The 24,316-nt window shown below is 49.5% G+C and overlaps 1 protein-coding gene across 1 annotated transcript in view; it reads left to right on the plus strand.

Moving 5' to 3' along the window:
* LOC122383641 (hemicentin-2-like) overlaps positions 1-24,316 on the plus strand; it is a gene marked incomplete at its 3' end in the record, with an annotated part of 92,804 nt that overhangs the window by 60,163 nt on the left and 8,325 nt on the right. Inside the window, exons 6-9 of the mRNA XM_043370281.1 lie at positions 15,369-15,520; positions 18,586-18,733; positions 21,027-21,157; positions 22,288-22,447. Coding sequence (XP_043226216.1) covers positions 15,369-15,520; positions 18,586-18,733; positions 21,027-21,157; positions 22,288-22,447 — 591 coding nt within the window. The remainder of the gene's footprint in view (positions 1-15,368; positions 15,521-18,585; positions 18,734-21,026; positions 21,158-22,287; positions 22,448-24,316) is intronic.

Raw genomic sequence — 24,316 nt, forward strand, 5'->3', positions numbered from 1 at the left:
ACAAAATGGCATCGGGCATCGCTCTCGCACGCCTCGGGTCAAAGCTCACTGTTGCCCTGAGGCTGGTGTCCCTGTCACCCTACCTCCACCCACCCCTCCCACTGCACCGGCCAGTAGCCCCGCGGTCAACCCCCCCCCCCGCCACCTCAGACCCTCCCCCTCCTCGCCTGTCAGAGAGCAGCTCCTATCGGCCGATGCTGGTGTCCGGATCATCAATGGCAGGGCTACTCTCTACTGGAGGGTCCAGCAATGACTCCTTACTATTGCGTAGTACGCACGCGCGTAGGCTTACAACTCTGTGTTCAGTGGCGGTCACAGAAACATGACTCCGGGGTGCTCCAAGGGGCTCGATATTTCAGTTTTTCGATGATAACGAGCATGCTGTGGCAGGTAGAATGGTGACACATTAGAGAAAGTTGTCAATCTGAAATACGAAGCTGTGCGATCCTCGCTTTTGACGATATATCTTACCGTCAAGGAATGGCGCTATGTTTTGTTCGATCACAGTAGAACCCCACATTACTTTAGCGGTGACCTGTACAATTCTGGTTCCCAACGGATGTCCCTTGCTCATAAAACATGAACTGTTGCGTAACACACGGGGTAAACCTTGTTCGCTTCTTGCAATTTCGCCTACCGCATCCTCGTACAAACGATGTTTGTCAAATACTGGCCGAAACATTCTCAATAACCATTTCGGGGATATGGTAGGCCGGCTGTTGACAAAAAGCATGCAACCGGTCCTACTGATATCAATGCAGGCGGAGCTCAATATCCGTTTTGGAATCCTGCGCGTCTGCAGCGCGGGTCCTTATTACGCGCGCCTCCGGGGCTCGCCGGCTTACGTCTGGATTCGGAGACTTACTCTGCCGGCGTACTAATGCCATCCCGGCTGGCAGCGCTGGACGACCAAACTCATTCGCATCGAATTAAAGCCGCTCCGGCGGATGTAATTTGACCCTTAATGAAGTGATTTGGATTGATATGAGATCTAATTGGGTGTCGGATTGGCGAAGAAACTTTCTCAGGATCGCAGGCTGTTTCATTTGTATAACGATCTTAGCACCATCAATGACTAGTCGGAAGTTGAGCCGGAAGATTGGAGAATATGCTGAGGAGATATATCAGACTTTTGGGGGATCGTAATTTGATATTGCAAAGGAAACTTGATACATACTGTAGGCATGCTTGCACAACCATGCTCATAGTTCGTATTTTATGAATTGGTCATTGAAATGCTTTTCTGGAGAACAATGGAAGATCATGTGATGCTTCATCATGCATTCTGACGTTTCTTCAATTTGAAAGATTTCGATGCCGTTTTTCAAAGTGGTTTTGTGTTGCTCATGCAACGTAGTAATTCCACGTACTTATTAGCGTAATGCGTTTAAAATAAGCTCAAATGTAGAACAACAAAGGAGGTTAGCAGGCCTCCGTCAAAGTCAGTACCTACACTAATATTCCTACATCTGTTTCCCAAGTTAGCCCAACCAGGAAGTGCAGGCTGAGTAGTTCAGTCTGTTTCTCAGAAACGGCACCGCGTATGTACTTACGAGTACAGTGCGGGCAGCGGCCCACGACATCTGTCCGCTTTTGATCTTGCGGTGAAAATCTCCGAGAAACGTGATTCATTTAATTGAAGTTAATGGCGGCACACTAAACATGGTATTATTAGCCTTATTTCTGCATTCGTTGCCTCTTTCAAGTGAGAGAGCTGCATTTGTCCGGTACATTACACATAATCATTACACTTGTCAGAATCTTCAGACATTTATTCAGTATCTCTTTTATTTAGTATTTTCAAGACACGGTTTGTCAATGTTTGTGACTCGTAATTTATGAAGTCTATCAGATCTAGCGGTTGTAGAAAACTATCCCGGTGAGGGCTAGTTTTCAGTTATAACCCAACCAGTAATCAAATGTTGTCTCGTCGTTCGTTTCGTTTGGCGGTGTCATGAGCGACGAGGCCGTTAGGGCTCCCCACACCCCTCATTACAAACTTTCCTAATTGATACCGTCCATAGCTGAGGCCGTGGAATGACAGGTTTATGCTGAATGATCAGGTGTTTCCTGCGATTAGTGCAGAGCAAACACGGCACGAACGTCCGTCGAAACGGCAAAATAATGACTGCGCATTCAGAGTCAGACTTACCAGTGGTGAAGTCTTTCGCAGTCTATTCCAATTCACGTGGTTTTTCTTGTTTTGGTGAATGATTGGTCCAATTCACAAAAAAAGATGTGAAGAATAGAAATAAAAGTAAAAATGTATTCTGAAAAGGCAGAAATATTTGGGCACACATGGACAGGCAGACAATCAAATTTTCCAACCAGCGTACTGTGTGGCTTGAAGCTTATACTTACACGTAGTATCTGTGTATAAAGCAGCCCTGGATCCCGGCATATCTCTTCACCAGCTCGAGTCGCCGGGAGCCGAGCAAGGCCCCGGGTTGGTGTGCTTGTTAGTCCACTTTGTTATCGCAGGCTGTACACGACTATCCATGAATAGCCAGGGTGTTGCAATTTGCATTTGCATGAGCTGGCGACGCGGTTAACCTGGTGCGGTCCGCCCGGCTGACGCCTTGCTCGAGCTGTGGAACGCATACAAACGAGCAACTATAGAGCGCAGCAGACAGCTGCGATTCTAGGACCGCGGAACGCGCTGCTCTTCTGGGAATATCGGAGCTAACATGGCCGTGTAAATCAAACGGCGTGTAATTAGTATACAATATCCTTTCCTTCGATTGATGTGATTTATCGTAAATGTGCTGCCGTTTTGATATTGCCTTTCTCGTCCGAGAGATTTATTTCATAATTTTATTTCACCAAGAAAAATCTATCGCCATCCTTCTAAAGCAGGTCGTGTCGCCGTTCAAAACGCCAGCCCTGCAATAATAAATCCGCCATTGTGGGTAACCATCCACCGGCAAAGGCGGCCCAATCACGATGCGGTGGAGCGGCGGTATCATTTGGTCTCGCCTGTCCGCCCGGCCGAACCGCTGTGATTCGGCCCGCCCAGCCGACACCGGGCAATTTCTCTGGACGTGACCGGACGTGACCGGACGTCAGTGGACGTTGGCGGACGTTAGGGACGTCTGCCACCCCGCCGCGCCGAGAGACGTCCGCCACGGCCACTGTCGCCGCCGCGAATCAGTGAACTGCGCTGTGAATTGCGACATCGCTCCTCACTTGGGTGAGATCGCTCGACCAAACTGAGGGCAGAGCCGTCTGAGCTCAACACTATCCGGGCGAAATTTGCTCCAGCGGGGGCGGCGGCCAGACCGAGACCACCATCTGTTGCGTCATATTACTGCGGCGGCCCCAGGCGATTAGAAGCTCGTCACGCTCAGTGGAGCGACGCCCGCCTCCCGCGCCCCCTCCCCTGACGAGCTCAGTAGTCAGAGCGGGCCGCCAGCCGTCGACACACGTGTCAATCTGCCTCCACAGTCTCACCAATGTCGGTCTGTCCGCGGCGCGTGACTGGCGTGCGGCGGCGTCAGCGGCGTCAGCGGCGGCGGCGGCGGCGGTGGCGGCGGCACCTGGGGGCGGTACCGCCGAGCGCAGCCCGCCGCCGTCGCCGCCGGCGCCACACCAAGGCGCTCGGCTCGTCCGGAACCGGCGCCCTATCGATTCGCTGGAGTGGCGGCGGCGGCGGTGGCGGCGGTGGCGGCGGTGGTGGCGGCCGGTGCCACCAGGTGTGTGTGGCAGGGTCCGCAGCTCTGCCTGCCTCCGCCGCCACCCGCGCCCGCCACCGGTGATCACTGGAGTTTTGACGGCTCAGTGTCCACCCTGGCATTGTGCAGATGCGTATGAATGTAAAAAAGGCACACCAACACACGTAGATGAGCAGCACTGACAAGACAAAGGCAGGCGTGTTTTATATTGACCAGAATAAAAGACGATACCGATCTGGGATAAACAGAAGTGATGGACTATGCTATGCGGACAGTTTTATGTAAATGGATACACCTCCACTGTCTGCAAAGCGTACCGACCGGCGCCAGGTAAATGATGCAGCCGCTCCCCACGTGTGCCGGAGCCTGGTGACGTAATATATGGGAACTAATGATCCGGCGAAATAAAGACAGAGCTGCCACACGCTGCTACCGCGGAGATTGCTCACAGACAACACGGTGATGCATCAGTGAACAGAATGAGGAAATATTGCATGCCCTAATGGAGATTAGGTAGAACAGTCGAACGATTTCTGGAAGCCAAGGATGGTGAGAATAACCTGATCGGGATAAATAGCTGACTCGGTGAATTAGGATTGATGTTTAGCATTACTTTTTAAAGGCATGCATAATGATGTATAGTTACCAGCGATAGCGGTTGGAGACTTGTGTGCTCCTAGGCCATTGTTTGTTTCTTCCAAAATGCATATAATAGGGACTTTACTGTTAAGTATTTCATTCTCAGCTACTGATAACTTCAATGAAAACGTATCTTGCCTTGATGACGTCATGACAGGCTAGAGCTCTCAGGCTCATTCTGTACGAAACAATTCAATATTTCACCGATGCGAGTTGACAATTTTCGAATGCTGCGCAAGCTGCACCAAATGTTGATCTATCTTATCGCTCAGTTGGTAGAGCGCTAGACTCATGCGGTAATGAGAGCTGCAGGGTTCGAGTCACTCGCGCACAATAAATATACGTGACCCCTGACGGGGATGGTCTGTGGTTGGTAGAAGCAAGCGAAGCGAGATGCACTCAGTGAGTTGGAAAGATTGTGTCCGCCTATGTGGACACGCTAAACCTTGACATCTTAATTATCTCAACACCCCGGAAGTTTACGATTGGACTGCAAATGCTTCATTGACTGTGCAACAAATCCAGTCTAGCATGGGATCTGGATCTGTCACCACGTGCTTTCAAACATTTGATATTTATTTACAAAAAAACCGTCACTGACGATCTGATTACTCGCTATCTCTTTCGTATCGCTCCGCAGTGGCGCTTTAGAAAAGATACCCATTTCTCAGGATCTTCTCAATGACACGTCTCGTTACCCCGTGTACACCGCACTTGCACGAGCGAGCACACATCGTCACGCCTGCGGGCCATTGACCGCAGCCCAGTCGCCATTCGTCGTGGCCAGGCGGTCCCGGGGACACCCTCCATCTGCAGAGCCTCGGCCGGGCTCGGCGGCCATCCGCCCACCGCAGCCATCTCTCATAATGGTGAGAGCTGAGGGGATTAGGACCGGATTATCGGGGCGCGGAGGCGCCCGGCCGGTCTCTCCGCGGACGTTTGTTTGTTTGTTTTGTTGGGTTAGGCCCTTTCGGTCGACAAGACCATTGCAGAGCCGGAAGGATGATAGGAATTAGGGGGAGACATTGGTCTGGGCAGGCACCCTAGTGAGTCGCCGGGGCTGAGCCCGTCCAGAGGACAGGCCACCCAGCCCCAAAGCACTCACTGCACCCGGCTACGGGGTGCGCTCCCTCAGGAGCAGCGGTGCCGCTCCAAGGGAGCAGCCCGCATGAGATAAAGTTGCCTGCCCAGCCCGGAAGGGGTTTGTGGCGTGGAGGAGAAGGATTTCAGTATCCTGAGGATAGAAGCACGGACAGGTGTGACCGCGGACGCTTCGCCGGCACGCGATACCTCCCCCGGTCGTGATCTATGAGTTTTCTCCGGGGAGCTTATTTGGTGACTCACGCGACACGCACGGGCTTGCGGCTGTCGAGCCCGTAGAAATACGGGGATGTATTGTACGGAACAGGATGGCAATAGCCGCTGGTGAGCAGTGAAGCTGGCTTCAGTTGGAAAGTGGACATCTGTTGGGTGCGTGTATCACTTGAAAGTAAGGAAGCGTTGAGGATTGTTTTTCTATTGTTATGGGGATGTGCTATTGTTATTGCTTAAATATTTCGAAACCCATAAACAAGTTTTATGGATGAGCCTCTTGCGAACATTCATGTCATAGGAATTCATAACACACGGTGACATCACTCATGACTGCATAGTGAAACGCTGTGCTCGCCTGCAGTGTGGCTTGCGCGGCGGGAGTGCCGTCGTAACATTCTGCAGTGGTAGACTGCACCGCAATGCACGCGTGCTCGGCGGAACAGGCTGCGTACCGATTTCGAGCTGTAGCGCATAGCAGGCCTACGGCCGGCGTGCCTTCGGGAAAATAGCGCGCTGAGTGGCCATGCTTGCAGGCTTTTCGTTCTGGACACAACACGTCAGCACACCAATCTGTCATCGCGATATTGAGCAACAAATAGCTCTCCTGTTCGTTGTTTGCTAAAATAAATTGGACCTCATTTGTTGTATACAATCACACAAAAAGAATTACCCGTTATTCAACCTATTACTTTGTGTTTGTCCAATACAGTCGATTGTGGCTTATTGCTGGCAGCACGCGTGAGCATGCCGCAAGATTGCGTGCTGAGAAATAATAGCGCATGACTCTGATTCGATCCAGATATAAATACAAAGATTATTAGGGTGCCATATAGCTATGCAATGGTATGCATGATGCTCCACGAGACAAAGTTGGGCAATGCTGCATCATCAATTGTTGTGAACTCGTGCGTAGGAGCAAGTCTTTGTTTGATCATTTTGAGATTATTTAATTAGGTAACTAACGTCAAAGTATCAGAGTGGAATAGGAGATCAGAAAGTTCATAAATGAAAGACGTAATGATTCGCTTGTTTTCATGCCTAAATTTGCGTGCAATTACTTTCATTTTTCATCTTATTCGTCTCAAATTGTAACCAAATATGGAACGATGCTTCACACACGATAATTTTATACATTTTCATTATAATCATGACCATTGACGATGCATGAAATCAATTGCAAAATTTACTTGCTTCCTCATCAACTTCAATGTTATAAACGTAACTGCAACCTGCAAGGAAGCAGCACTCTAGCTTGTTGAACATTGATGGTACTAGTTGATTATCTCGGCTGGTTTCAGCGCGTCTGTGCCAGTCCGTTTGTCACACACCCGCCTTTTCACCCACATCCTCCTCTCAGATCTCTCCAGCGACACACTGGAAACTTTCCCACTTCTGAAAACCAAACTTCTGAAACTCAGAGTGAGAGTCCCATTCGAGGTCTGTCGGCTGCCCGACGTCCGGTGGGCCCCCTCAGGTCCATCAGACGGCACGTGTCACCCCTCCACCGCCCTCCTATCCCCCCCCCCCGGTAGCTCACCGCCCTACGTTATAGGAGCTCCGTACTCGCCGTCAGCTAATGCACCTGCTCACCGGACCAATCACCGGGCTGGGATTTATCAAGGCCGGCACGGTGTCGGCATCTAAACGGTGGGATCGATGTCGATGAGACATGCTCAGGAGATGATATGAGCCGAGCTGAGGTCTTTCTGAGCTGTAACTTGTGAGCTGGGAGCTGGGAGCTGAGCTGAGAGCTGAGCTGGGAGCTGAGCTGAGAGCTGAGCTGTGACCTGTGAGCTGTGAGCAGTGAGCTGTGAGATGTGAGCTGTAAGCTGAGCTGTGAGCTGTGAGCTATGAGCTGTGAAATGTGAGCTGTGAGCTGAACTGTGAGCAGAGCTGTAAGCTGTGAGCTGCGATGTAAGCTGTGAGCTATGTCGCACCGAGATGTGACAATACTGACGCGCCGCTCTGCGTCTCCGCCGCGCCACCGACGCCTTCACAGCTCCCGGGGACACGCAGCAGCCCGTTGACAGCGCCCACACCAGTTTTGATTGGCTGTCTGTAGCCTGTGCGCGTCAACACGACAGTGACGCACAGCCGAACAAAACAACTTTATGTGGCCTTCCGGCCGGCGATGCGCCATATAACCCGTTGGCGGCGCCCGGGTCGGCGCAGCGGCCGGTCGCCGATTGCGGCTCGGCGGCTCCGCCGATTAGCCGCCGCCCCGGGCGCTCTGATTGTGTTCGTTTGGCGTTAGCCGGCTGTTTAATTGCGCGTGGCCGCCTGAGCCGGAGCTGCTCTCCTCGATCGATCGCCGGAGCGGCTCGCCAGTTCCGCGGAGCCGATACTGCAGATTTGACGGCGCCGGCAACGACCAATCAGCGTGCGTACCTGGACCCTCGAGACTGCTGTTCGTGTGCTGTGTATGAGCGATCCAGTAAGGATGGAGGCTGGAGAGTAACATTATTTATATCCACTGTTTGATTGAGTTGTTTTCGACAAAAAAAAAAACTTCGCAGCAGAAAGATAGTTGTTGTGTAAAATAAAAATACTTTGGCAAATAACTATTTTCGTTGTGGCACAGATAACAGGAGTACTACTGTTATCTGTGGTTGTGGATATATGCATATGAAAAGCATATTGGTTTATAAAAGGCGCTAAAGAAACACATATTGTTTGATAACGGATTCATAATTGATTCGATTCTTCTTTAAAAAAAAAAAACTGCATCGGCCACTACAGAATCTGAAAAGCTACAAAATTTGGAAATTTTGTGCTGAAGCAGTTGTCTTATCATTATAAAAGCATGTCTTACGTGAACTGTTCACAATTTTCTCATGGCCCAGTTTCCTCATGTAAATTCGTTTCGCCATGATGATATCTGGACGTTCATATCTCACTCGCGTGCTGCCACTATGGCCGACAGTTATGACCCAGTATTTCAGCATTCAGATAATTCAGCGAGCGGCATAGTCTTTCTCCAGAATAAATCCGGTTACCGGTTGTCTGTGTATTTGTATATTCCATTTCTTTGAGCTCCGATTTAATTCCAAGATTGTCTCTTCCATTCTGGTCCGGGCGTGCCGCCGCTCTCTCCGAGCTGAGGCCTTTCTCAGACGACAGTCACAGGTAATATTCCGCAGAGCCCCAGTCGTTTTGTTTGAGTTATACTGGCGGGCCGAGTCTGGGATGCGGTGGCCGGGTTATTAACTATTCAGTTGTATTGTGCTGCTCATTTGAGAGCACAGTCAGCGGAGAAGTCCGCGCAGCCAATCGATTTCTACTGGAGTCGGACAAAGCCTCTGAGAAGCCGAACAAACAGAGTCTCAGTCTGTTTCTGCCCAGGAATGCAAAGGACGGAAGCTGATGAAGAAGCATTCACTATCAACGTCCAACAGTGGCTGGAAAAACTTTTGGTGGAATTCTCGTGTTGCATTCGTTGGCGAAGTTACGATTATGTGAGGTTGCAGTGCACAGTCCGTGATCCAAAACAAAGTGCTTCATTGTGACAAGTGTAAATCCGCCGCTTGTTCAATCATTCACATACAAGTAAGCAAGAAATAAATGCAACTATCATGCTGCCATGAGCCAAATTCACCTTATTTGACCACAGTCGCCCGCATACCTCTCCGGTTATCGCCACCAATATAAAGACCGCTGGCGCCTCGGTCACTGCCTGCGACTGTGACGGTGACTGCGGGCTGCATATCCGGCTGGGCGGCTGGCCCTGCCGACTCTCCGTCTGCAGTCGGCGGCCGTTCTGGCCGGCCCGAGCCCGGACGCCGTTCTGTAAATCGGGGCCAGCTGCCGAGAGACTCGATCGGAATTCCGAGCGATCCGGCGGCGTTCCCGCTGAAATGGAGCACCTCCCGACCACCGCCAGTCTCCGAGCCCCAGCGCCTTCCAGTTGAGCTTCATACGTGGCGTTTCAGCCATGGACCGTGACAGAGTGTCATTTCCCTCTGCGTTCGTTCACGAGACTTCAACAGCCAAAATTAAGCCCACGATGCCATTTTCATCGCTACGCTTCATCAATTGCATTTCAGCTACCAAGTTTCAGTGCAGCTGTCGCCTCAGTCACCAAGTTTCGACTGCGGCACCATTTCGGCGCCGTCTGGTGACCGAGGTGGTGTCTCAGCCCAGCTGAGTTTCAGCCGCCCAAGGACTGTTCGTCTGCGTTCTGTCTCAGCTGAGCGGCCCAGCGCCGGGTGTGGCCGAGGTGCGCACCGCGCGGTACTCGGGCACCTGCGAGACACACGCACTTCGGCTGACAGCGTGTCTCCGGGACCTAATTCGCAGAAAATTGAATCAGCTTGGTATTCAAAGCTTGGGAGGCCGATTTGGCTGTGTGCGGGAGTCGAGGCGGCCGTGGTCGAATTAGAAATGGCTAGCGTGTGCGAAAGTTAGTGGTTTGATTGAGGTTCTGCGTCAAGTTGTGCATTAGCAAAGGCCGATATTAAGTCCAGATATTCGTAAGTTCGCTCTGGATTGTTTCAGCCGCCGTAGGAGCAATGCCAAGATTAGGGTTTGTTATGTGTTTCTTTAAAAGAAAATGCTTATTTCATTATGATAAATGCATTTAATAAATGCAAAGCTCATTCTCATGTGTACATAGTGCAACCAACAAGATGGACGGGTAACACTCAGTATTTTTGCCATGACAGTGAAAGAAGTATCATCACCGGTCCACAAAATGTCTCCCAAATTGCACACTTTCCGTCCTCGATGAGACAAAAGTTCTCGCCTCTCTAATAACAGCAGCCCATTCTGGTGATCGACGAATGCTGAAACGAAATCCAAATGTCGCTCACGTCTGGGCAGCTGGCCTGTCTCCGACCGGCTGGTCCCGAGATATTACCGCCCACCGCGCTGTCCCCTCAGAGACGATGTGAGCAGAGCGGGCCTCGGGCCGCCGCCGGATACGGGGAGTTACCCCATCGGTGCCGAACTTCACCCGTTGCTCTCCGACCTGTGGAAATCGAACATCTTTCAACAGCGTCATTGGAGAGGCGTCGTAAGCTCGTTTCCTGGCCTTTGATGGGGCAAGGGTCGCTAAGCCACTATGCAGGGGTGTAGTCGATGATGATTGCACGCGGACCGGGTCGTATAAACCCTTCCAGCTGGGCCGTTGGTCGACTTTTAGAGCGGGGACTGAAATAGATACCGTGGGAGGCTCGCGGCGCTGTCGCTCGTAGTGCAGTACCCATGTAGTAAGTAAGCGCCACCTGGTCCCTGGTAATTGCCTGGTCTTCTAACTGGGGTTTTGGATTAGCGTTTAGAATGTTCCACGCAAAGCCAAGGAAAGTGTTGCGCTGCCTGTCTTGGGGTTTACAAAGGTTCCAGGTCGTAAATTTTATCTACGAGCATACTCAATCCGTAACATGTTTTATTCAGCGATTGTTTAGACGCGATTTTTGTCAGGTAATGAGACTGTCAGTTATTTTAAAACCCAATGCCATCTGAATATATTTTATTTGTCAAATATGTTAACATATTTTCACTTTTTGTACTAAAGGTACTGTTTATTCTAAAATGTGGCTTAACCCTATTAGTGGCAGGCTCCTGGCTACCCCTATTAGTGGCAGGGGGGGGGGCTGTTTACGACCCCCTTTGATATCTCGAGATCTAACGGGCCGATTTTCAAAATTCAAACGGCATTCGATTTCGCTCAACGTGATCTACATTTCTAAAAAATAAAAATTAAAAAATGTCAATAGGGGGGGGGGGGGGGTAGAGGGGGGTAAAAACGGGCAAATTGCAGATACATTTTAGACTGTTTATCACGGCCAGGTTTCTGAACGAATCCTAACGCAACTTTTGCCGATCGATAGAGAATGAACCAGGAATTCACATGGATCCTAAAAATATGCATTTTCAAAAATCATAGGCGGATACAGATCATTGAGATTGGGGGTACACAAAAAGTATAGTAAATAAGGTTTTTGTTGGTACTGTTTCTAAAAAGGGTGGTAATGGTCTTGTTATGTTACAATTTTCTTATGAGAGAACGACTACAATTGTATTGGTCATGCATAGGCGGTGTCAGGGCACCTATGTTGGGAGGTAAAACATAACCCCCTTTTTGGACGCCTGGATCCGCCTATTATAGCAAAAACGTGTCAAAAGAGGATGCACAATAACTGTATATGCTATCACATGATACCTTTCATTCACTGTTCGTTAAACCAGTGGCGGATCCAGGGGGGGGGGGCTGCGGGGGCTGGCAGCCCCCACCCAAGGAAAACTGGCGCCACTGCGCCGAAGGCGCAGTGGCGCCAATTTTCAATTTGCAACTCATCGGAGTGCCGCATACTAGGACTAGGATGCAAAAATCAGTCGAATAACGTCGTTTCAGTACGCTCCGCACCGATATTTCCAATCGTGTGGTGTCACTGTACATACTGATCCTGGGCGCCTCTTGTCAGGGCCACTGGGCGCCAATATTTCAGCGCCAATACGATGCGACTATGGCGCCCATCCGGGGCGTGGCGCCCAATTATGACCTGCAGCCCCTCCCCAGTGAAAATCCTGGATCCGCCACTGCGTAAAACTGGTGCAGCATCGTGATCTTCGCCCAAATGACTCGTTTCACGAATAGGACCCCCCAATTCCCAGTGCTCTGGAGCCGCCCCTGGTAAAGTTATGAACTTGAAATTTTCAGGGAATGTGCCCAATTTAGTTTTAGGAAAAGTCAGAAAATTTCAGCATCGTAGCTTCAGTGGTTTCGGAGATATTCCCGAAAAAACCTGAGGGGTGGATAAAAACAACCCCCCTGCCACTAATAGGGTTAAAGTCTTTCAAATCATTGATTACAACAGCGAACAGAATAAAAAAGCAAAGCATACGCGAACATTCCACAAGAAAAATAATAGTCACAGTACTCAGTAGTGGCCTTGTCTCACCGTCAAAACCCATGTTACTTCTCTGCTCAAAATCAAGACAGACTTTATTACGTGGCACCGAATGCCGTTTCCTTCTTTTTGATAAGGCAGGAATTACGCACAGGAATTATTAATTATGATTAAGGCAGGACTTTATTACGTGGCACAGGAAGAGTGAATAAGGCAGGAAGGGTGGTTCTCCGAGCATCAAATGAAGACTTCCCTAGGAAGAAATATGATAGCAATAGCGTGCAGCCGCCAAAAGGTGACGCGCACTGGACGGTGTGGGCGTGCGATGCAATGGGCTGTCGCAAGGACGACCGTGTCGCCGACTATAATAGCGACATGGGCAAACACCAGTTGGACACGGGTTCGCGGAACATCGGCGAATGGCTGGCGAATATCACACTCCCAAGGACACCCGTCCACAGGCATCACTGCCATTCATTCCGTCATTCATGAGACTTAAGGTCAGGGTATTAGGATGATGGACGCGTTATTGATTCGAGCTATCAGTCTATGATGTTATTTGCCAGGAACCAAATGTGATTCCAGCATTGAGGTAATACACCCATCTTTAGTTTTTACATATATTCGTTTATTCATTTGTTTTGAAAAATGCATTTATGATCTACTGCGCCCTAAGCTTCCACCGGGATATGCCTCTTGAATAAAATGTTGATCAATTTTGATGTATTGTATGTTTCCTGTTCGTACTAAATCTAAAATTATCGCCTTCTGTCCTGCGAAAACCTTTTTTAGAACGTCAATAGAAACCCACTTTCTCTCCCTCAATAGTTCGGATTTTCTCTCTGCCCGTCGCCATTAGCCCGACATCTGTGTTTAATCTGCCACTGGTTTTCTCCGATTTCCGGCCATTGTAGGCAATAAACAGCCATATATCCAGTCTGACCGGCGTTTGAAAGAGGAACAAACTATGTCAAACGACGCCAATTAAATCTCGTCTTTGAGCTCGAGACAATGTGTCTCCCATTACGGTCCATAATATCCTTCGGCGAAACTGCGGCGCTGAAAAGGAGGCGCCCAGTTGGCGACAGTCCAGGCCATGCGGTGTCACGCTACGTACCAGTCTAACGGCGTCGTTATTGCCATGAAAACCTAGTAAAACCATAAATGGGCACGCTCAGGATGGCCACTGGTCTGCGATACGTGATGAAACGAAAAAGACTTATCAATAATTAACGCCATCATTAGATTTTTAAATAATTCGTGTTCCTGGTTGAAACTTGAAAGTATGAAGGCTGTCTTTGTTTTCAAATTTTCATTAATTTAAACGCTTGGGAGTCCTCCATACCAGCCTTAGTGAATTCAAGCGTCCGTAACGGACGCATTGGTGATGACACCGGTGTTACTTTGCCCGAAAACTTTTTGTAGAATGTTTGTTGTATATCGATAGCTGAACTCACGAACCAAAGGTGTGATTATTTAACTCAGCCATTGCGTTGTCTTATCGATTACCATTTTCTATGAGCAGCCCTACAAACATCAGCACCTATTACCTGAATTAACCTCACTCTTGCACCAAACAAAGGCAGCCAGACGCAGCCTGCAGCCTCCACGTATCGGCCATCTCTGCTGAAAACGCACGCCGGTCGCCGAGGCCGGTGCCGAGTGTTGAACTTTGCGCAGGTCGGCGCTCAATTTCTGCTACTGTCGATTGGCCCATTCATCGTCGAGCCCTGTGTGTGATGCGTTTCCATGCATATTCAGCCGGGATTTATTGCTGGCTTTGATCAAAGTGGAGACTATCACTTGAAATTGGACCTTTAGACCCAACGCGCTCTCAAAATATAGAGAACGGACTGAAGTAAATATTTCAAGCCCAATACCGGTATCATTTCTTCATCTATTCACCGTTCTCGTTTGCAACAGATTGCTTTTCCATTTAATACCGGAGTGAGTGTTGAAAAAGGCTTTCCACCTAACCTGCCACTTTCTTTGTGCGACGCCAGTCAGAAGGAAAGACTTGCATCGTTCGTGATTGTTTAGATCGATCGCCGACCGAGAGCCAACTTTAGGCTACGGTTGGGCCAAATAACGCTCCACCCTAGCTGCAAACATTTCTCCATCAGCAGCTGCCTCAGACCGCCAGGAAATTCGATCTTCTGCGAGTTTTCCATTGCTCGTTTTTGCCAATCGAGATGGTGTTCTTTTCAAACCTCGGCTAAGTAGTGTTGGAGTGTGTTCCGGAGAAAATTGACAACAGCAATAAAAATGGCGATGCTGATTTTCTGAGCGTAGCGCATCGTCAACATGACACACTAGTGGAATCACATACATAGATGCATTATTGATGCACAAGTGAAATTACTTTTTTTTTGTATGAGACAGTCCTACCAAAGGGCAGTGTCTTTCAACTGAACCATGTAGTTTAGCATTTGTTTATTGGGTTCTTTGAACCGCGGGGCTCAAAACTCTCTTAGCTTCAGACTACCTATTCGCTGATTTTTTTCTATGAATCTCTTACACCTTGCTATCGGTTAACACAAATGTTGCCTCTTGTATTGATTTTCCTTAATTAATTTGTTTAATTCCACTAATGAAAATGTATGGGTTCCATCTGTATCTCAATTCTCAGCCAGCTTCAGCACTTTCTTAAATAAATCCTCCCCTTGTTTGCCATTCTGTCTCCTTGATCGCCCAGGAAACTCCCCGCTGTTCACCATTTCCTTGGATAACTTCGTCGTCTGCTGTCCCCTGGGTAACCTCTTCCGTTGTAGTATCCCCCAGAAACCTCCTCGTATCTGCCGCCCCTTGGGTAACCTCCCCGGTATCTGCTTTCTCCCCTGATACCCTCCCCTACAGCATCCCTTCAGTGACCCGACCCGTCTGTCCGTCATTCCAGTCCGGCCTCTGAGGGTGCGACTGCAGGGAGAGGACGGTCCTCTGTCCGCCGGCAAACAGTACGAGTACGTATGCCGTTCGTCGGGCTCCCGACCGGCAGCCACGCTCACATGGTATCTCAACAACGCGGCACTGCCCAACGGCAAGCAACATGTGAGTACTGGGTTCGGCACCGGGGGATGCTGATTGTCAACTTCAACTTGTCAGCATGTGAAAAGCAGATGACGGACTATCGTCAGCTACTTACCAAGAGGTGTTCTACCAAGAGGTAGAATATCGTCTATCAGTGAGTTGCATATCACCTGAAGTTTTTCTACGTTTTCATTCAGTGAATCGGTTCTAAATTCTGATCCCCATGTCTCATCTACATCCGGTTCCACCCCCACACGGTTGAGCCCAGGTCAGGAGGAGGCTTACACTCACTCCTCGTATGTTCGGGCGGTACCGGACACGCCCGCCATGTCCGTCGTGTTCTACAGACGACTGGCGTGCTAAGCGGGAACTCATCAGGGCGCCGGCCTGAATTATGAATCACAGGAAGCGGGCCGCGACCGGGTGCCGGTCGGCGCCGGCAGTCGAGGAAACGTTACCCGTTTCCGGCGGGTTGGCGGTGTTGGGGTGTTACACCGACCGCAAACTGGCTGCTCTGTTACAATCCCTGTACGGATATCTGAATGATTGCCGATTATTCACCTTTATTTATGGCTAAAACGAAATTATTTAAGTAGTATTTATTGTTTGTCTATTTTATACTTATTTGTGTACGTTCCTGTGCTTTCTTCGTCCTCTGGAATGCTGCTGCAGTAAAAATATTGAATCTTATTAACCTTCGCCCCAGTGTGGGGGGGGCATATGTTACCACCCTGTCGCGTTTTTCGCGTGTGAATAAAAAACCGCGGCGCGTAGCGCCGCGCCGCTTGGGGTAGCTTTTGGTACATCAATTTTGGACAATGTGTGAAATTTTTGACCCCAGGTCATGTCAGGTCAGGTCACCAGGTCAAGTTAACTGACCAAGCCTTAAAAAAGTTTGCAATCATGTTCAGCCTGCAGTGTTTGTCAGAAAGGTTTTAAACTTGGTGGAATTGCATGCTGTTATGGAAGCCTACAATTTGTATATCTCGGATTTTTTATATCCGTGACCTAAGGTCAGGTCAGTGGCATGACCTTTCCATTACAAGTCAATGGAGAAAAATGAAAATGCCTCTAGATCCGTGTGTACGCATAGGAACAGTCCAAATATTTCAGAATCACAATGATTTAGTCCACTCGTGATGACCAAGGTGTCATTTTTGCTGATAGCCTCTAGAAAGGTCAGCCGAGGTCATTTGAGGCTACAAACAGTTTGTTGCCAATCACTCGCGATTGGAAAGAGATAGAACGCTGGGGATGGTCTCATTGTGTTTGTCTTGTTGAGACGCATCGACTGATATGCAACATGACCTTTTCCGGTCAGGTCATGACCTTGACCTGAGGTCAAATTTTTAAGTTGACCTTTCAAGGTCAAATTATAGTTCATTCGACGCGTCTCGGTGAGGGGAACACGATTCTGGCAATAGAAATGTCGTGGCTTTTTGTAGTCGAAAGTTATTGTCGAAAAACACTTTTCGTAAAAACAGCTATTTTTGGAGTTTTTGCCCTCTGGAGGCTAAACCGTTGACCTGAGGACAATATTGATAATGACCTTTTCAAAAGAAGAGTTCAAAAGCTATCGATTGCTTTTCCATGCGTTTTTCTAGCTACCATAGTTCCTGAGATAGCGGCATGTTTTCTGAAAAATATAATGACAATTGGCAAATTTTGACCTTTGATGACCTCTGGTGACCCCAATATTGCCCTAAGGTGAAAAATGACCGAAATACTTTCAAACATACGTATTGAGAGCTATCGACTGCTTTTTACCGCGTCTTTCTAGCCCTCTTAGTTTTTGAGTTAGAGGTGGGTGGTAACATATGCCCCCCCCCCCTCACTAGGGCGAAGTTGGCCGAGACCGCCACTGGGGCGCGGGTTAAGAAATGAAGAGTCTGAAGATGCGTATGAGCATTGAACTGTGCACTGTGCATATCATGCGCTGATATATAACGTAAGTCTTGAGCTGGCCACATCAACTAAGCGTCACCGGCAGCAAGTCTGCATCGAAATTATGCTCCAGCATGCACTCATCGTCAATGTCGATGACAAACGACCCTCACAGCAATACTCAGCCCGCTCCCGTGGCCCTCCGCGGGTCACGAGATGCCCATCCAGTCGGCGGCAGCGGCCAGTAGCGCCGCGGGGCCTGTTAGCCGACCGTTCTGCGGCCCGGCCTCAGCAGCGTCCTCCCGCGGGCGCCGTCAGACGCGCCCCGGCGCCCCGCGGCGCCCCGCGGCGCCCCCGGGAGGAACTGCTCGGCGCCCCACTGACCTTTGCTGGGAGCGGAGGCGCCCGAAGCAGGTGTCGCCGACCCCAGTGACCCTCTGACAGACGTCTGATCTGGCGATTCGCGGGAAGCTCCCGGTAGCAAACCGCTTTGATCTGTGAGGCTTGAAATGTTGCTGAGGCGTAGCATGTCAAATGTTGTCACCCTTTTGCAAGCCGCTGATTGAATTATAGGGACGAGACAGCGGATGCGATTGTTCCCAAATCATCAAAAAGAAACGAATTACCATGCCAGTGGAGCCATTTTCTACGATTTGACTACATATTCCGGGCTTCATTATTTATTGACTGTTACATGCTGATCAATAATTCATGTCTGTGATCGCCAGTATGATAAATTTGTTATCCCGCCCACACAAGATGTAACACAAATTTACAAGTTTTCCTCTGGAAATGTTACGAAATGTCAAAACTTTTAAAATTCGGGAGCAAACGTGGGCAGCCTCCCCCTGTAGACTTGCAACATGCTAACTTCCGATGGCCTCATAGCATGCCACTTTGATGTCTTAGCAATCTAAAACCTTGGTCACTATGTGATCTTGTATCCTAGCAGCAGCAGCATGATTCACTGACTTGTTTGCCTGGTAAGTGGTCTTCCACTGACATGTAATTCGTCTGGAGACCTTGTCGCTGATTTGGCGACCAGATGACCTATACTAAATCTAGTGGCCAGTGGCCAGTGTCTCGTGGCGAGATGGCAAGGTGACCAGACAGCCTAGTCACTTAGTATCTCGATGACTCGATGACCTGATGACCTGGTGACCTCATGACCTGGTGAGTGGTGACCTGGTGACTATCCACAGGAGTCGGCGGACCGAGGGACCAGCATCAGCACCATCCACCTCCGCCCGGATCTGGGCGACCAGGGCAAGACGCTCTCCTGCCGTGCCCACAACCCGAAAATGGACCGGTCCAAATTCATCGAGGATAGTCGCCGACTCAACATCAGATGTAAGTGGCTCGGACTGGGGTGATTGAGAAGGAGGGCACTGGCGCTTGGGCGACGTGGAGTGGGGTGGCGACTCAACTGTGCTTGCAGGGAGGGATGACTTAACTAGGGGCGGCAAAGACGAGGTGGCCACTTGAGCAGTGGTGATGTTCGCATATTGGAACAGCTGAACTGCAATGAGCAGAGAAGAATATGCACTGCAGGTATGGGTGTTCCAGTCCAGCTTCCGACAGAATGCCATGATCGAAAGAGTTGTTTCTCAGGAATGTCTGGGTGACAAGGAAGCACAAAGTTGTGGAAACTGCAAAAGTATCACCATAGGTGTGCCAGAAGATAGGAGAAAAGTTCCCTCAATAAACGACCTCCCGTTGGTCGAAGGTGATCATTTTGCCAGTCGGTGGGGACTTTGGAACCGGTGACACAACTTTCTGGACTAGTTGGAGGAATGTTCGTTCATGGTAACAGCGTCATGCAGGGATCCCGTTGATGTGCTAGATGATGAGGTGGCCCTGGGATGGTGCAGACTTCAGAGCGTCATCAAGCACAGTTGACCTTGTCGATCGTTGTCAAGGATGCGGGGACGTGGCGATAGAAAGCCGAGGAAAGGCAAGCAACTGTAGGCACTAGGCAACGTCTTGTTTTGTATCCAGCGAAGTGTTTGCACATTGTTTACCTTCCGTGTGCATGGTTGATTGGCAACATAACCATCTCGTGAATTGGTAGGCGTTTCTGAGCATTCACTAAGCATCGCCACTCGAATGAATACTCCTCGTTCAGTGTGCACCACGCCTTGCAAATGGTGGCATAAACGCATCACGGCACACGTAACCTTCCCCTGATATGTAGGTGTCAGCGAGTTCGTGTGTCTCGCCCGGCGGCCCGCCCCCGCCCCATGCGCCGGGGTACCGGGGGGGGGGGGGGGGGCACCGCCACGGAACCCAGGATCAATACTGAACTGGCGCAAAGCCGACTCGGTTAATGCGCCGCGTCCGCCTTTGCAAATGTAATGAGTATCATGCATGGTGGCGTCTTCGGAGAACGGCGGGCGGCGGCTCCGCCACTGCGGCTGTCCGGCCCAGCTGAGACCGCCGCACGCGCGCACGGCGGTGTCGGAGGCCGGAGAGGAGAGAGGAGGGAGGTGGACTCCGCAACAACACTACTCAGCAGGCCATCTCATGTTTTTACTAGCGTGTTTTTGTCCGGGTTAAAGTGAATAACAAGTGGTCACACCTGAATGAAAAAGTGTCCCGTGGCACTTGGCTCAAGTTATGGCAGAAGAGAAACTATTAAGTACGTTGTTCACAAAAAAAAATAAAGTATGGGTTTTTCAAAGATTGCAAGCAAAATGTCTAATGTATTTTATCAGAGCATTGACATGAGCCCGAAGTTAGCTCTCTCTTGAGTGACTGCTCCATCGAAAACAGGTTTAGTGAGTGATGACACGTAAAAGAATAAAAATTAATTGATGAAAAAAACGGCTGTGCTGTCTGGACAAGCTGAGTCACGGAACTGACAAAGAGACATATCGTATAAAATATTCCAATGTCCTCAGGTAGCAAAAACAAATGGAACATAGAGATATGCAAAGTAATGTAGCACAAAGCCATCAAACTATTGTTGAATGTGCATCCGTAATGCATATTCAAGTTTCATTGCATTAGGTGTAGTGCGCTCGCCTGCCGCGAGAAGCTCCATAAGTGTTTTCTTGTTTTTCGAAACAGGCGCGTGTGAGTTTCAGCTCTGGGGATTTCAGTTTACTGCAGACACTCGCAGACAATTAGACCAAGTGCGTCGAGGTTACAGAGAAACTGTGTGTGTTACCTTTTCTGCGAACGTTGAAAAAGCCGAGAGTACACACGCAACGCAACTGCAGCGCTCCTGCGCGGTTGAATCATCTCACAAATGCATTTCCATCCGCGTCGAAAGTGGCGCAATGCTTTCCCTGTTGCAGATAAGATTCAAGAAACGTTATACCTGAGGGATCTAATGTTAGAAAACAGTCATTTCTTACATTTCATCGATATTGTGTGCGTAGAAAGCATTCACTCCGATGATATTCGGAATCATCACTGTATTTGTTTTTACATCCAGATCCATACATAGATGTCTCCAAAATGGATTACTTCGCTGGTAAGGTCACCCTTCTTTTGACCTGACCCTCGACCGCTCATTAGAGTATTGAACCCTTCATGACTCTGTCACACAATATCGAGTTGACCCCACATTGACCCTACATGACCTTCCACTGACCCCTCTTTGACCCGTCGCTGACCCCACATGACCTCTCTCGCGCAGTCCCGCCGAAGGTCGCCCTCCGTCTGAGCCCTATGATCAGCGCCGATGATGTGCGCGAGGGGATGGATGTGTTCTTCGACTGTGAGGTTCGGTCCAACCCGCCGCCGAGCCGAGTCACCTGGCTACATGAGGTGAGAGGCGGGGTGGATTGGGTGAGAGGCGGGGTGGATTGGGTGAGAGGCGGGGTGGATTGGGTGAGAGGCGGGGTGGATTGGGTGAGAGACGGGCTGGATTGAGTGAGAGGCGGGGTGGGTAAGGTGAGAGGTGGGGTGGGTAAGGTGAGAGGCGGCGTGGACTGGCTGAGAGGCGAGGTGGGTAAGATGAGAAGTCACAGGGTGGATTTGGGGAGAGATAGGTAGATGGATAGGGTGAAAGGTTGGATGGATGGGGTAAGATGCATGCCAGCTGTCATTGGGTGGGAGGTGGAATAGATGTGGGAGAAGGCGTAGGAACTCTCCTGTAAACTGACATAATTGGTGCATTACGAGTAGACCAGGAAAAGTGAATAAAACCAAACAAAATTAAAATATTTTGGGTAGAATACAGATTAAGCTAGTGGAGGAGAGTGACTGGCTTTATGGGCTGAAAGGCATGGGCTGAGAATGGCTGCAATAATGTCTTAGTCACCCCATGCCCCGGCTCTGAGTAAGCTGACTCAGCACTGCCCAGACCAATTCACTGCTGGTCACTGACCTCTGACCAGTGGTCATCAAACCTCCTGCGGCAGCTGGCCGAACATCACAGTCGGTCAGTCGCGCCACTGACCGATGTGCCGTGGAAATTATCCCCTTCGACCACCGCGCGGCGCCGCGGACTGTTTGATTAGCCGCTGATGGTGTTTGAACGCGCCACGGGTGTCCACTGCCGTACTGTTTTGCGGTGGACGGTGCCGCGTTCAGAGCACACAAACCCTGCTGGGAGGGTAACCGAACCGAAAAATGGTGACGGCTTGGTTACACTGCCGGCCGTGAAGCGATTCCGCAGAGGCTATCCGCTCTGTGGACGCACAAACGATATAAAGTCACGGTACTCGGGCCCTTCCATAATATGATAACGGCTTCCGACAATGTCTGTACTATTTACCTCCCGTAAATTGTTTAGGTTGGCGGATCGGGAGCTCACGTCATTTCTCATGTCAGCTGTTTTATTGACAACATGATCTTGTCATGATCATGTCGACTATGTTTGCGACATTCTGAAGTCGTCATGACCATGTCGATTATCTTTGATGGCATATGACACTAACTTTCGCGGCCGACAGGGCGAGGAGGTGGTGATGGACAAGAAGCGGGGTGTCATCGTCAGCAGCACCAGCCTGGTGTTGCAGAACGTCACACGTCGCCAGGCAGGGTCGTACCGGTGTCACGCGGTCAACACGGAGGGCGAGAGCACCAGCAAGCCCACCGCACTCCGAGTCATGTGTGAGTACAGAAACTTATGTGATCAATGGTGCACTGGGTGGTCATATGAGCTTAAGGTTTTCTATTTGGGGATGCTGATTTCATGATCGTGTGTGCGTACCGAGTCATATGTGAGTCATAGAAGCATGTGAGATAAAGAGCTAAGTGGTAGGTAGTATTGCGTAGGTAATCATCGTGCCTTGAGTCATGTGTAATTGCAAAACCATTTGTAACAGTGGTGAGGGCGGGAGTCTTTGTGGGGATTATGGAAGTAAAACGTGGGTGGGCACATACACTCGTGATTACACAAAAGTGTCTCATGGGCCGGAAATGAAGGATTACAAATTTCGTCATCATTCAGCACTTCAGAGGGCGCCAATAACTGGTGTGTGCATGACTGTGGCTCATAACTCACAAGTCGCCGGTAAGGTCCGGTTACTTTGGGCGACTTTGATATGATTCTCGGTTGCCTTTGAGGAATTTGAAAGCTGGTGTGCTCAGACGAATATAAGCGTCCACCGTGAATGAATGTTAATTGGATAAGAAACAGCTTATTGGATGTTGATGAATGTAGGCGTTTTCAATTTCAACTATATGTATTAACGTATATATTCAAATAGTCAAAGGACATTTCCATAGCGTCCTTTTTGTGAATTTAAGTAAAACCTGCAGTCAAATCTGGCACACTGTTGCATTTATACCCTAACTAGACTAAGTAGATCGACAGATTGGCATCATGGTCATCAGCCTATTCCAGGCGTAATCATTTGAGTTGGACGAACTTACCCAGACGGCTCGATAATTGGATAACACTGGCGCCGCCGGGGAGGCAGCGTCGACCTCGCCAGTCTGGCGACATTTGCACTATCGGCGGTATAAATATCCACGTCATTGATCCTGCCCTGTGATTGGCGTTACTTTTACATTGTTCATGTGACCAAGACTGATGAATTTCAAAGTAAAAATAAATCAAAGAATGTAAGCCATGTCGATGTAGCTCTATTCGTTCCCGAGTCATGAGCCGATTAGGCAAAATTGCCGTAATAACATAGGCGAAACTTGATTTTCAATGATCTCTCTTCATCCTTTTTATCTGACCTAAGCAATGATTAATTTTTTGTGTTTTTTGACATTTTTTCGAACGCTGCCTATCGCGTGGCGCTACATAGCCCAAGAATTGATTTAGGAGGGCGATGTAGAAATCCCAAAGCAGAGCGTGGAAACTGGAAATCCAGGAGCCCCAGCGCGTGGGGCGGCCTAAAGGTGTGGGCCTGGTGTACTGTGTAGTATTCTCTTTTGCCATAGAGATAGATCTTTTAATCTTTTAATCTTTAGATATAATCTTTAGAAATCTTTTAACTTTGAAAGAATCTAGAAAAAAAAACTCCGGTATTTGTCCAACAAGGTGAAGAGACTGCAGTCTGGCGCTGTGTGGAGGAAGAGGTAGGCATTCTAATTTGCTTATGCTGAGACCACCGAGCAATTGCAGCAATCTAGACTGTTGTTTGGATTAAACTCCTCCCCTGCGACCACCAGACAAACAAATGATGACACCCAGCACCAGCACAATAAACTCACTCAGAAATTATTTTACTCCGAATCCACTCAGCCGGCCAAAATAAAAGTCAGATATCTTTTCGGATGGCTACCTCTGGTAAATAAACTCCTTCGCCGGCGGCGGAGTTTAGCGCGCTCGGAGCGGCGCGGCGGGCCGGCCACCTCACAGAGACAGAAATCTATCGACCCGCCCAGGGCCCGGATAGCTCCCTCTGCATATATATGGCCCATCAGCACGCTGCCGGCCGCCTCTCTCGCGGTCGGCGTGAGCACGCGCTTCATTGGTGATCTTCAGCCACTGTGACGGTGTTCTGCGTTCGCGCGCGTGCTCCC

Source organism: Amphibalanus amphitrite, unplaced genomic scaffold, assembly GCF_019059575.1.
Source record: "Amphibalanus amphitrite isolate SeventyFive unplaced genomic scaffold, NRLGWU_Aamphi_draft 000169F_arrow, whole genome shotgun sequence".
Classification (NCBI taxonomy): Eukaryota; Metazoa; Arthropoda; class Thecostraca; order Balanomorpha; family Balanidae; genus Amphibalanus; species Amphibalanus amphitrite.